Source organism: Microcaecilia unicolor, chromosome 10 (assembly GCF_901765095.1).
Source record: "Microcaecilia unicolor chromosome 10, aMicUni1.1, whole genome shotgun sequence".
Classification (NCBI taxonomy): Eukaryota; Metazoa; Chordata; class Amphibia; order Gymnophiona; family Siphonopidae; genus Microcaecilia; species Microcaecilia unicolor.
The window spans coordinates 208,248,696-208,263,812 of record NC_044040.1 but is presented as its reverse complement, the minus strand read 5'-3'; the positions used below and the strand labels follow the sequence as shown (position 1 = coordinate 208,263,812).

The 15,117-nt window shown below is 45.4% G+C and overlaps 1 protein-coding gene across 1 annotated transcript in view; it reads right to left on the bottom strand.

Moving 5' to 3' along the window:
• Positions 1-1,612: 1,612 nt before the first annotated feature.
• The window catches only part of LOC115478381 (xyloside xylosyltransferase 1-like), a 19,532-nt gene continuing 6,027 nt past the window's right edge, over positions 1,613-15,117 (bottom strand). The window contains exon 2 of the mRNA XM_030215680.1: positions 1,613-2,993. Coding sequence (XP_030071540.1) covers positions 2,597-2,993 — 397 coding nt within the window. The 3' untranslated portion in view covers positions 1,613-2,596. The remainder of the gene's footprint in view (positions 2,994-15,117) is intronic.

Sequence of the window (15,117 nt, the reverse complement as noted above, 5' to 3'; positions counted from 1 at the left end):
CACCCTTTTTTTGTTGTATTCAATAAATAGATACAATGTTGCTCCTTATAAATTTAAATACCTCTTACAATCACCATCCTCCCACCCCCTTCTACTAATTCTCCATTGTATATCGGACATTGTTTGCTGTTTCAGCTACCAATGCTGAAGCAATGGTGCCTGAAGTCTCTTGTTGCAATCCTGGATTTATGTTCATTCAAATGTAAAGCATATGGGCGACTACTCCTGGCCACATAACCTCAATTACAAGAGCGCATATAATAACACAAACTACCTCAGATGATGAATAGGTAATATATTTGGCATCTTTTTTGAGGATCCTCCCTCAGTATAGTTGATACCATTGGCATCTACCACATTTCTAAAGACTTAATACCTCTTCCACTCCATATATGAGTCTGACCACAAGTGGTCCATGCCATGATAATATCACAACTAGACTACTGTAATGCTCTGTACATTTGGGGAACCAAAAAGAGTTTGAATCAACTCCAACTAATTCAGAATGCTGCAGCACAAACGATAGAAGGCGGCAAGAGGTATGACCACATCACATCATTCCTGCAAAAGCTACAAAGGCTACCAGTACCTTACAGGGTTAAATTTAAAACTCTTATGTTTGATTTTCAAGGTTCTAAGACAAAATGGGCCAGAGTACTTCAAGAATAAGTTAGCTCTATATATACCTTTAAGCCCTCTAAGGCCCTCTCAAGGATCATCACTATCTGTACCTTCGTCAAAAGAAACTGAACGATGTAATACCCACCAGCGAACCTTCTCAGGAGTAGTCCCCACACTCTGGAATTTACTACCAGAGAGGCAACATATTACTCGAGACTACCTCTACTTCAGGAAGCAGGTGAAAGCTTGGCTCTTCTCCCAAGCCTTTAATACATAGGGTAACTCTATCCACTCATTCTGCACTTAGACTAGTTGCTACACACACTGTAACTTAGATCAGTTCCTTATCTCTTGCTTAACTATACAAAGAACTTGCCTTGAGTTTAGCTAACCATCAAATTATCCCAACTGACTCTGTACCATGCATCTTGTTCCCATCATATATCTGCTCTTGGTCCATCAGCTATATAGTAAGCTGTATTGAAGAAAATCTTTAGCATCACATCTCTGTTAGTTGAATGTTCTAATGATGCTTATTAGGTGTATACTAACACTGTATTATATCTCTGCTATTTGAATTCCAGTGCTGTTAAATGTGTATATTTTTGATACTGTTTCAAGGTAGTACTATTATTAGGATTCAATTTACTGTTTTCAAGCTTACCTCATTTATTGTATTTATGTTTATTCTTGGTTATTTTAAAATTGTTGTGCTGTTAAGAAAATTGTAAGTTTTATGTTAAACTGTACCTGCTGTACACCGGCTTGGGTGAATCTCTTCATAAAGCTGGTAAATAAATCCCAATAAATAAATATTCTTACATGAAAGATACAGTGTCTGATATGTGATGAAGGATTATAGACAATGTAGTGGTAATTGAGATATTTATCATAAGGGAAAGTGGATGGAATTTGATAGATCGATCACCTTTCTGTGGTTCTAATCACAGCAGTTTACATATTATATACAGGTACTTCTTTTGTACCTGGGGCAATGAAGGGTTAAGCGAGTTGCTTAGAGTCACAAGGAGCAACATTGGGTCTCCTGTATCTATTGAATACCATCATGTTAGAAGGTTTCAATAAGGAAGTGATGTGGAAGGCACCTGTCTAGCCCACCTTTGCAACTGGCTGAAGGAACATGCGCCTTTATAAATGTGACAGAGCATGTGGAATCTGGGAGATGAAGCAACTTGTCCAAGGTCACTATGAACCCCGAGCGTACCTGATTCTTCGCCTATTGCTGTAAACATCATGCCACTTTCCCTCACAACTTTTCATACATAGACATATAGAGAGGAATCAGAAAATTGATTTACTATACAACAGTAACGCTAGTTACATTGAAAGCAGGTCATTAGTACAGAGATTCAGTGAACTAGAATGGTGCAATGTACCCTGTAAAATACGACAAGTTACCACACTAACATTCCAACCCTTGTAGATTTTTTTTTTAAATGGGCCTTTGGAGCCATTATATTTTAATTAATGTTATTTTTTGGAGCTGAACACAACATTATTTCCAAATCGAACACTGTTTAACTTGCAAAATACCCCCATCAGACCACAGGTCCATTGGTTTGCTAAAATTCAATACTCTTGTGATATTTTTAATTTTCTTTTCTAATAAGTTTGTTGTTGTTCATCAATGAACTGAACAGACAGCATCTCCCGTTCAAGTACTGGTATCTCTCTATCCAACGTGAAACTCTTTCTAGCAGGAGGATTACGTGCACAAGTTCTTTCTGTCCTGGTGACTGGACGTCCATCATGTCCACTTCTGCCAGACAGACATCGAGAACACCAGCACAGAGCGGCAACCTCTGCTTTCTTCCATTTCCTTAGATATGACTTCTTTTCCTTATTACAGGCCATGTCCCATACAGTCTCTGTTATTGTCACATCCTCTCCTCTCTTTGCTGGAAGTTGAGACCAAATGCAAACGCACCTAGCCAACTGTGCTAAGGATGCTGGCCTAGTCCTCAGGAATTGGTGTATTGCAATTTCCGTGCAGTATCTTGATGTGGCCCTCACACCTGTAATAAAAATCAAAAACCTCACGGTACCCGTGGTCCCGCCACCAGGTACAGAGCTGCCTGTTCCAAACGCAATCCAAGATATGAAACAGCTCCGCATGCTCCATTCCAATCGTGGTAAAGAAGTCCTGGTCTCCCAGGTGACCTCTGAAGTGATACTTCTCCGTCAGCCTCTGCACCTCACTGGGTTCCAGTAACTGGTTGTAGAGTTTGGACTGGCGCATGGCTTCCAGGTTCAGCAGGATAACGCCGCTGTTAAACCCGGGCAGGCCGTCAGGAGGTGGACTACCAACTTTGCTGTCTGGATTTTCTCTGCGATACTGCCAAAACGTGTGTCTGGGAAGGAAAAGGAAAAGACCACAAGTGTTTTAGATATCTTACTGGAAAACATTGCTAAATATAATTTATTAATTTGTTCAGCATTTCTAAACATTTCGGTGAATGATGCTTACAGGCGTTTCTGCCCGGTCTGTGTGACAGCAAAACAAATTAAGTTAATTAAACTAGTCACTACAAAAGACACAATGAACATAACAGCAACGCAGTAACCAAAGATTCGACCACGAGTCTTTCTACAAGTCTATGGGTGTCTAAGGCCATCTTATGCTTTCATGGTACCCTTATTTCTATATGCATCTTTGTGTGCTGTTCTTCATAGTAACATAGTAACATAGTAGATGACGGCAGAAAAAGACCTGCATGGTCCATCCAGTCTGCCCAACAAGATAAATTCATATGTGCTACTTTATATTTGTACCTGTCCTCTTCAGGGCACAGACCGTATAAGTCTGGCTAGCACTATCCTCGTCTCCCAATCACCAGCCCCGCTTCCCACCACCAGCTCTGGCACAGACTGTATAAAAGTCTGCCCAGCACTTTCCCCGCCTCCCAACCACCAGTCCCGCCTCCCAACCACCAGCTCTGGCACAGACTGTATAAGTCTGCCCAGCACTATCCCCGCCTCCCACCACCGGCTCTGCCACCTAAACTCGGCTAAGCTCCCAAGACTACATTCCTTCTGAACAGGATTCCTTTATGTTTATCCCACGCATGTTTGAATTCTGTTACTGTTTTCATCTCCACCACCTCCCGCGGGAGGGCATTTCAAGTATCCACCACTCTCTCCATGAAAAAGTACTTCCTGACATTTTTCCTGAGTCTGCCCCCCTTCAATCTCATTTCATGTCCTCTCGCTCTACCGCCTTCGCATCTCCGGAAAAGATTAGTTTGCGGATTAATACCTGGTTTTCTATCCATCAACCAATTCCTATTCCTCAACAGAACGTTGCCTCCATCCCATGGCTTTTTAATTTTACTCTCGAGTCTGTCATGAGGTACTTTGTCAAAAACTTTCTAAAAAATCCAGATATACTACATCAACTGGCTCACATTTATCCACATGGTTATTCACACCTTCAAAGAAATGAAGCAAATTGGTGAGGCAAGACTTCCCTTGGCTGAATCCATCCCATTACACCATGTTTGTCTTTGTGTTCTGTAATTTTATTGTTTATAATAGTTTCCACTATTTTGTCTGGCACTGAAGTCTGTAATTTCCCAAATCACCCCGGAACCCTTTTTAAAAATCAGCGTTACACTGGCCATTCTCCAATCTACAGGTACTATGAATGATTTTAATGACAGATTTTAATGACACTCCTCCCCGTGAACTCCATTCGCTGGGTAAATGTCTCCTGTCGTCCCCCTTCTCCCCCACTGCTAACTCCCGGCTCCGTTCCTTCTATCTCGCTGCTCCCTATGCCTGGAATAGACTCCCTGAGCCGGTACGTCAGGCTCAGTCTCTGGCTGTCTTCAAGTCTAGGCTTAACGCCCACCTCTTTGCTACTGCTTTCGACTCCTAACCATGACTCTCTTACTCAACACCCTCACTTATCACCCCCTACCGCTGCAATTTCCCCACCCCTAGCTGTCTGTTCCGTCTGTCCAATTTAGATTGTAAGCTCTGTTGAGCAGGGACTGTCTTTTCATGTTCATTTGTACAGTGCTGCGTAAGTCTAGTAGCGCTATAGAAATGCTAAATAGTAGTAGTAGTAGTCCAGACTAATCATCATGTTAATAGACATTTCCTGGACTGCCTCTCCTCTGTCTAATTATTTCAGAGGTACAACCTCTGGCTGGGATATAATGCTCCAAATGGGGTTTCACCAGTGACCGATGGAGGCATTTTGACCTCTCAGTTTCTACTGGTTGTGCCTCTCCCAGTGCAACCTAGCACTTCTCTGAAGCTACCAACTGCCTGATCACAGGGATTAAAGATCACCTGAGGCCTGTGCATCTGTCCCTCACCCCCACCTTGCCTAACTCATTGGATTCATCTCCCCAAGTGCATGAACTTTGTATTTCTTAGCTGCCAAACTTTCAACCACTCCTCAGTATTTCTCAGGCCGCTCTTCATTCCACCTACTCCCTCAGGGCAGTTAAAGAGATCTTGACACCTAACAGCTCTGCTAAATCACTCCGATATGCCAAAACTAAATTAACATATGTTGATGCAAACATTTCACTTTCTCAAAGTCTGTTCTCTCCTTAGTTTAGAAAACATAATACCCCAGGCTGATTAGAGCATACAACCAGACAGCAGCTTATCCTGTCCTTCCTGTACGGAAGCAAAGCACAGTTAGCTGGCTCCAACACTTTTGTATTCTGAACCAGTGTCACCTCTGCCATAAAAACAACAAGTTTTGCTGCCCTGGCTAAACAATAGAAAGCCCCATTGTACTCAATGAAAATATAAGCATTCTCACTATGTGTGAAACCAGGACAGTCTATTTCATGTATTAAAAACTTATGTACGGCCATAATGGCTTACGGTCATTCACAGAGGCTTGCAATATATATATAAATACAATGAAACCATCCAAACCAGCTAATAATAAAACTCTATTTCACTCATCCTCCACAGAAAGTAAAACTCGCTTATGCAGCCCTGTTCTGGCTAAGAGGCATCATGATGCAGTCTCAAAAGGAAAGGTACATACTAGACCCTCCAACCTTAACATGGAAACAGCAACACCACTGTGGCACTATTGTACATGTCAAAACACACAGGAGTGGAAGAACGCCAGGTCCAAAGAGACCAATCCAGAAGACACAGAAGAACACCAAAACAAACTTTATTGGGACCCCACACGGTCCGTGTTTCGGCTACACTGCCTTCATCAGGGGTCAACGGCTTGACGTATACGGATTTGGCCTCTAACGCGAACTGTGGACTGCACCACGCTGTTTACGTGCTCTTCATTTTGAGAGATTAAGAAGCCAAATCTGTATACGTCAAGCCATTGACCCCTGATGAAGGCTGCGTAGCCGAAACACAGACCGTGTAGGGTCCCAATAAACTTTGTTTTGGTGCTTTTACTTCTGTGTCTTCTGGATTGGTCTCTTTGGGCCTGGCGTTCTTCCACTCCTGTGTGTTTTGACGTTCTTGGTTTGTGTTTGTTTGTTCTGGCTAAGAGGCATCATGATGCAGTCTCAAAAGGAAAGGTACATACTAGACCCTCCAAAACATGGAAACAGCACTGTGGCACTATTGTACATGTCAAAACACATAGGAGTGGAAGAACGCCGGGTCCAAAGAGACCAATCCAGAAGACAAGAAGAACACCAAAACAAACTTATTGGGACCCTACACAGTCCGTGTTTCGGCTACACAGCCTTCATCAGGGGTCAACGGCTTGACGTATACGGATTTGGCATCTAACGCGAACTGTGGACTGCACCACGCTGTTTATGTGCTCTTCATTTTGAGAGATTAAGAAGCCAAATCCGTATACGTCAAGCCGTTGACCCCTGATGAAGGCCGTGTAGCCGAAACACGGACCGTGTAGGGTCCCAATAAACTTTGTTTTGGTGCTCTTACTTCTGTGTCTTCTGGATTGGTCTCTTTGGACCTGGCGTTCTTCCACTCCTGTGTGTTTTGACGTTCTTGGTTTGTTTGTGGAAGTATTGGACCTCCTTTTTTTTTTCGGTTTTCCAACTATTGTACATGTGTCACATCTGGATCCAAACTGGAAGAACAGGCCTGCTCAGACTGACAGATGACCTAGTGCTTTGAAGGTAAGCAAACAGAAAAGAGCAAAGGGACCCTCATTTCCACCCTAAGCATAGTTTAAACATGAGCCAGTATTAGTTGTATTTAGTACAACCCCCCCCCCCCCCCCCAAAAAAAAAAACCAAAAACCACCAGCTCCTCAAAGCAGGGGCGTAGCCAGACACCCAAATTTGGGTTGGCCTGGGCCCAAGATGGGTGGGCAAAACCTCCGCCTTGTCCCACAAGTGATTTCTCTCCCTCTCTTGCCTACATCCATATGGTCTCTCAAACATCCGCCCTTCCCTGAATACCTTTTAAATAGCAGATTTTCACCAACAGCGAGCAGCAACTAATACACACTGCTCATGCTGGCCCCACAGCCTTTCCTCTGATGCAACTTCCTGTTTCTGCATAGGCGGGAATACATCAGAGGGAAGGCTGCGGGGCCGGTGCGAACAGTATGTATCAGTCGCTGCTCGCTGCAGGCAAAGATCTGCTATTTAAAAGGTATGCAGGAGGGACAGTTGGGAGTTTTCGACTGGTGGGGGGCTTGGGAATCCCTGCCAGCCACATTATAGATGTGTTGCTACTGGGTGGGCCTGAACGCAAAGTGGATGGGCCTGGGCCCACCAAGCCCACCCTTGGCTACGCCACTGCCTCAAAGACAACTAGGAGTCTAACACAAAGCAACGTTTTTACTGGCGAATACAGCGCATCAGCTGTTTTAAAGGGGTGTTGCCCATTTCTGTAACTAGGGTGCATGCTTGGTACGGTGCCATTCCAATGTTAGCCTAGGGGGCCAGCATCAGAGGTTCACTCCTGGGTAGCTGGTTCAGTGGCGTAGCCAAGGGTGGGCCTAGGCCCATCCACTTTGAGCTCAGGTCCACCCAGTAGCAGCAAACCTATGATGTGGCTGACAGGGATCCCCCAAGCCCCACCAGCCGAAAACTCCCAACAACTGTCCCTCTACGTATCTTATAAATAGCAGACCTTCACCCGCAGCGAGCAGCGACTGATACTGCTTTCACCGGCCCCACAGCCTTCCCTCTGACGTATTCCCGCCTATGCGGAAACAAGAATGTGCATCAGAGAGAAGGCTGTGGGCCAACATGAGCAGTGTGTATTAGTTGCTGCCAGTGAAAATCTGCTAGTGAGAGACCATATGGCATGCAGCAGTGGCGTAGGAAGGGGGGGGGGCGGTGGGGGCGGTCCGCCCCGGGTGCACGCTGCTGGGGGGTGTCGGCACCTCGCTGGTTCCTTGCTCTCTCTGCCCCAGAACAGGTTACTTCCTGTTCCGGGGCAGAGAGAGCAAGGAACCAGCGAGGCGCCGACACCCCCCCCCCACCGGCGTGCTCTCGGCGGATTGGCCCTCCCACCCGCCCCTCACACGCCTTCCAGGTATGTTCTCGCGGGCGGGGGGGGGGGTGTTGCGCTACGGAGGAGGGGGGGGGGTGCGAAGCGGCGACCCGCCCCGGGTGTCAGCTGCCCTCGCGACGCCACTGCATGCAGGTGAGAGAGGGAGAGACCAAATCATTTGTGGGACAAGGCGGAGTTCTTCTGCCCACCCATCTTGGGCCCAGGCCCACCCAAAACTGGGTGTCTGGCTATGCCCCTGAGCTGGTTCATGAGCACTACTGCTGTATTACTTCACTCCTGCATTTCCCCCTGATTAAGTGGAGCTGCCTGTTCGGACCTTCGGGCAATCTCGAGTAGCAACTCCCTTTTATTATTTCACTGTCGTTGTGTGGTATTTGGCACTTTCCCGCCCTCCTGATGTGTTCTAGTTATTTAATATGTTTGTAGGATGCTTTTCTTTGCTTAACTTATTTTCTTTATATTGGAATGTTAGGTCCGATCGTTCTTCCCAAATCTCATCTTCCTTTCATTTAACTGTGTAAACCGCTTAGATATTTTAAGGTTGGTGGTACATCAAATAAAGATGACCCCTGTAAATATTGGAGGGGCACCACATAGTAACATAGTAGATGACGGCAGAAAAAGACCTGCACGGTCCTCCAGTCTGCCCAACAAGACAACATATGTGTAAACCTTACCTTGATTTGTACCTGCCTTGTTCAGGGCACAGACCGTACAAGTCTGCCCAGCAGTACTTCCCGCCTCCCAACCACCAGTCCCACCTCCCATCACCGGCTTTGGCACAGACCGTATAAGTCTGCCCTCCACTGTCCTCGCCTCCCAACCACCAACCCCTCTTCCCCCACCTGCTCCGCCACCCACATCCAGTGACTGTCCCAGGGGCCATCTTTTGCTGTGATTAACTCTGCTCTTTCTATATGTAGGAGCTTCTGATGAGTGTGTGTTTGGGAAGAATGAATGGCTACAATGAACAATAAGCATTTATTTCAGCTGGAAATGAAAAAGAACCAGAATTTAGAGAAAAAAAATATATATATGGAGTGGCCTAGTGGTTAGGGTGGTGGACTTTGGTCCTGGGGAACTGAGGAGGAACTGAGTTTGATTCCCACTTCAGGCACAGGCAGCTCCTTGTGACTCTGGGCAAGTCACTTAACCCTCCATTGCCCCATGAAAGCCGCATTGAGCCTGCCATGAGTGGGAAAGCGCAGGGTACAAATGTAACAAAAATAAAATAGATACTATTGGAGATTCTACATGGAATGTTGCTACTATTGGAGGTTCTACATGGAATGTTGCTATTCCACTAGCAACATTCCATGTAGAAGGCTGCGCAGGCTTCTGTTTCTGTGAGTCTGACGTCCTGCACGTATGTGCAGGACGTCAGACTCACAGAAGCAGAAGCCTGCGCGGCCACATTGGTGACCTGCAAGGGCCGACTTCTGCTAGTGGAATAGCAACATTCCATGTAGAATCTCAAATAGTAGCAACAGTGGAGGAGTGGCCTAGTGGTTAGGGTGGTGGACTTTGGTCCAGGGGAACTGAGGAACTGAGTTCGATTCCCACTTCAGGCACAGGCAGCTCCTTGTGACTCTGGGCAAGACACTTAACCCTCCATTGCCCCATGTAAGCCGCATTGAGCCTGCCATGAGTGGGAAAGCGCAGGGTACAAATGTAACAAAAATAAATTTTCAAGCCAATACCATCCTGTTCATTCTGCTTGTGAACACATTCAGATTAGAAAGCAAGCTATACGAGACGCTGTATGTCTTGGTCACAAAACATTAACTGAGGTGCGGAAAAAGGTTCCATGCTTTCAGCGGCCAAAATACACATTCCAGGACAGCAAATATGCAAGCCTGTGGCAGGGGCATGTTTTCTTTCCTGCCGATGTTATTTGCAGGTGCACTGCTGATAATGCCTTGCTCTTCTCCCTTCTGCTACTGCTGAAGTGAAACAAATGAGCTGCTGAGTTCTCCAACAACAGATGATTTCAGATCTGTAATTACTCAGGAAAGCTGGAGAGTGTGGGGATAGTGCTGAGCAAACCCATGCAATTTGAAGCTTCTCACTTCTACTACTACTTAACATTTCTAGAGTGCTACTAGGGTTACGCAGCGCTGTAACATTTAACAAAGAGAGACTAGTCCCCTGCTCAAAGAGCTTACAATCTAATAGACAAGGAACGGTCGGGTCCGATAGGGGCAGTCAATTGGGGCAGTCTGATTCACTGAACGGTAAGGGTTAGGTGCCGAACGCATCATTGAAGAGGTGGGCTTTAAGCAAAGACTTGAAGACGGGCATGGAGGGGGCTTGGCGTAAGGGCTCAGGAAGGTTGTTCGCAGCATAGGGTGAGGCGAGGCAGAATGAGCGGAGCCTTGAGTTGGCGGTGGTGGAGAAGGTACAGAGAGAGTGATTTGTCCTGTGAACGGAGGTTTCCGGGCGGGGAACGTAAGGGGAGATGAGGGTAGAAAGGTAGTGAGGGGCAGCAGGGACTGAGTGCATTGTAGGTAAGAAGGAGAAGCTGGAATTGAATGCGGTATCTGATCGGAACCAGTGAAGTGACCTGAGGAGACTTCTGTCTTTTTAGACTTGGGTGGGTGGGGGGGCTTCAAAGGCTTAGTCTGGAACTACATTGGTAGATTAGGAGGTAATTCAGTGCATTTGCTCAGCTCCACATGGCCCGATTGTTGGGCTGCCATTACAGCGTGTGCATACTTTAAATTCCCTGGGCCATCATGCAATTTTTGCAGGGGCAGGAGTCGGGCTTCCTCCCCTCCCCCCCCGTTTCTCTCTCTCTTTCTGCCTACCATGGCAGGCACAGGCATCGAAATGAAGTGGGCCACAAAGGCCATGGCCCTACCACCTTTTTGCACACACATCATCGGCAACCAGAGAGATACAGAGGACAGGGATGAGCTTGCTTTGCTTGTCCTCTCCTAAGCAAAAGGATTTTCTTCGGCCCCTGTGTGCAGCGTGCACTGTTTTTCCCCCTATCTGCGCATATATATATATATATATATATATATATATATATATATATATATTTTTTTTTAAACACTGCAGAATTGCTTACTGTATCAGAGGAAAGAAAAACCTTGTGATTTTATGAAAAACAATCCAGGAGCCCAGGAGCATCCTTAGGGAAAAGCCAGTTGTCATGAGATATACAGTACTGCTGTGCAAAAGATATAAATCACAGAAACAAACTTTTGGACGGGGTTGGTTTTTTTGGGGGGGGGAGGAGGGGAGGGTGCCAACATTTAGAAGGAAGGAGAACACACGTAATGACCAGAATAGTGCATACGGCTACGTGCAATTCCAAAACATGTTGGCACTTATTTTTATTAGGATTTATTTACCACCTTTTTGAAGGAATTCACTCAAGGCGGTGTACAGTAAGAAGAGATCAAACATGAGCAATAGGCAATTACAGCAGTCAAAATATTCAAAAACAATACAAAGTATGGCATGGTATACTATTTACAACAAAGAGAGTCCAAATCTCCCGTAAAAAAACACAAAGAAAACGGCAAAAACGGAAGATGTCCAGAAAGACCAAACTCAAATCACAGATGTAAAAAAGCCCAATTCGTTTATTAAGACCCTACACGGTCTGTGTTTCGGCCAGAGGGGCCTTCTTCAGGGGTCTACAAATTGGCATATACAGATATACTTCCAAAGGTTCTCACAATATAGGGTTCACGCGTCGCTTGGATAGTCCCAGGAGATGTGTCTCAATTTGTGAGAACCTTTCGAAGAATATCTGTATATGCCAATTTGTAGACCCCTGAAGAAGGCCCCTCTGGCCGAAACACGGACCGTGTAGGGTCTTAATAAACGAATTGGGCTTTTTTACATCTGTGATTTGAGTTTGGTCTTTCTGGACATCTTCCGTTTTTGTTGTTTTCTTCATGGTATACTATTTACAACTAATGATTCACTCAAGCTCATTTATTGTTAATCAGAAAATCAGAAAAAACACAGCTTCACACTTACTGTGTTATATATTAGGTGCACGACACGCTTCAACGCGAGTGAGCCGGTTCAATTTGGACTTTAGTTAAGTAACTGGCGTTTATCACGTGTCATATATTTGTAAAGGATATTGACATTCAAATTGGATAAACATTTAAACCTGTGGAATATTGGTCCATGAGACGCTTATAGATATGAAACACTGTGGAAGTACAAAATATTGATTATAGTGGAGTTGTTTTGGGCGATATGATGGTGCGCAGTACCTATGCTTTATAGTCAGTTTATTCTGGCTGGCTGGCTGGCTGGCGATACTGAAGCCTTTTTTTTCTCCACTTTTAAAGAAAGTAATTTAGCCACTGCTATTGCAGAGTTGAAGCGTGTCATGCACCTAATATATAACACAGTAAGTGTGAAGCTGTGTTTTTTTTCCGATTTTCTGACATACTATTTACAACGTCAACACAATACGTAATAGAACATTATAGCTGATAGCAAAGGGTAAAGCAAAGCAGGGGCGTATCTGGACTCCGGTGGTAGGGGGGACCAGAGCCAGAGAGAGGGGGCACATTTTAGCCCCCCCCCCCAACGCCGGCATTGCCAGAACCCCCCGCCATTGCCAGATCCCCCCACTGACTCTCCACCCTCCCCCCCCCGCCGCCAACCCTCCCCCGCTGCCGTTGCTTACCTTTGCTGGTGGGGGACCCCACCCCCCGCCAGCCGAGGTCCACTTGCCGCCTTTGCTGGGACGTCACACTCCGAACTGGATTGAACAGCTATCAACTACAGCATGGCCACGGAGGCCGAAGAAGAACTTTAAAGACGTCGGGTCGGCTGGCGGGGGTTGGGGTCCCCCGCCAGCTGAAGAAATATCTTTAAAGGCGGCAAGCGGACCTCGGCTGGCGGGGGGTTGGGGTCCCCTGCCAGCAAAGGTAAACAACGGCAGCGGGGGAGGGTTGACGGCGGTAGGGGGGTCCAGGGCGAAATCTGCGGGGGCCCAGGCCCCTGTGGTCCCACGCAGATACACCCCTGAAGCAAAGATGTAACATATAGAAGGGTAAGAAAGTAGGAAGAATTAGAAAGTAAGGTGATTGATTTAAAGAAAGTTGCACAAGAGGTGAGAGAAATGGTTAAATGTTATCTCAATTTGAAGGCGGCCGTACAAATGGCAGACACACAGTTATGAGGTAAATTACAGAATATTATAAATTCTGTGCACTATTACCGTCTAGGTGCAAGCACTGAACATGAGCTGACCAGCCACAGAATTGCTGTAAGTGATTGGGTCTAAAACACAGGTGCATTTTGGATCTGTTACAATACAAAGGAAAGGCTCTTAATAGGTGTTCTCTAGTTTGACCCTTTCTAGACCTGCCCTGATTCCAATCTCACATCACTATGGTCACAAATAATAAAACACAGGTGGTTTACTTGCTGATTAAACAAATTTGATGAAAAACCAGCTGTGCAAAAATCCATCTCTCCCCACTGGTTGCCATTTGCTCCTTAACCCAGGTTTCGGTCCTGTCGGAATCATCTTATCTTTACTTGGCCGAGTCAAAAGCTTTGAGACCTCCGCACTGTTTGACTTTTCCAAACAAAGCGTCACATTGTTTTTGGACCTTTGCCACTCACATTCCAGGGCAGCTGTCCTAAAATGTTCCGGTCAATACACACCATGTGTTCTTTTAGTCTGACTGGATAACAACTGGAATCCTAAACATTTGTCTTGAAAAATGTGACCGAAAGAGTGAAGTGGAAGATTCATGTGCACACTCATTGCTTTATGTCACTTTAAAAATGTTTTCAGAAAACAAGGTTCACTGATCGTGTGTGGGGTCAGTTCAGAAAGATGAATGCCAAGAACTAAGCAAAGCACCACGAATTAAAATATGAGAAATATCTTAAGTTGCTCCAGGCAGCTCCTAAGTACATAAGTAATGCCACACTGGGAAAAGACCAAGGGTCCATCAAGCCCAGCATCCTGTCCACGACAGCGGCCAATCCAGGCCAAGGGCACGTGGCAAGCTTCCCAAACTACAAACATTCTATACATGTTATTCCTGGAATTGTGGATTTTTCCCAAGTCCATTTAATAGTGGTTTATGGACTTGTCCTTTAGGAAACCATCTAACCCCTTTTTAAACTCTGCTAAGCTAACCGCCCTCACCACGTTCTCCGGCAACGAATTCCAGAGTTTAATTATGCGTTGGGTGAAGAAATTTTTCTCAGATTTGTTTTAAATTTACTACACTGAGTGAGGGTTCGGCAGAGTCTGCCCTTCGCAGGGGCTCCAGCCCACTCAGACCCAGAAGAACCCAGGCAAAGGGGCGTTACATATGCTAATTAGCGCAAAAATGCCCACACTGCCCCCTTGTGCAGGAAAATTAAATTGTAGTGCGTGGTTTGCATGTGCACATTGTTAATTTAGCACAGGATTCCTCAGCACGTTCTGCAATAAGCCCTTTTCAGCTGTGGTAAGCCTCCTCGAGGGCCAGAATCTAGCCAGGTTTTCAGGATTTCCCCAATGAATATGCATGAGATCTATTTGCATGAACTGCCTCCATTGTATGCAAATAGATCTCATGCATATTTATTGTGGAAATCCTGAAAGCCCGACCTGGTGAGGGCCAAGATTGGACACCCCTGCACTAGTGCTTACTACAGATTCGTAAAAGGAGCCCTTAGTTGGTAAATTGCACGGGGGTATGCACAAGAGGCATCACTTGAACAGAACACTGGCGTGTCTAATATTTACACTCACAACTTACAGAATACTGTAAGCTATGGGCTAAATTGATGCATTTAGGTCCATGTACTTACATCTACTGATATGGTGCAATGGGTGGGCCTAAGAAGGCACATTTATGCCAACTTAGGCACATGGTTTTTTTTACAGAATAATGCTCAGTGTGCATAAATCTGGCATTTATCTTCTAGCGCCCAATTAGAAAATTGCCCCCTAATTTTCAAAGTGAAATCTGGAAAATGTAAACGTAGGAGATCAAGGTTCAAATATCTGGCTTAAGTTTAAAAAAAAAAAAAAGTGAATCCAGT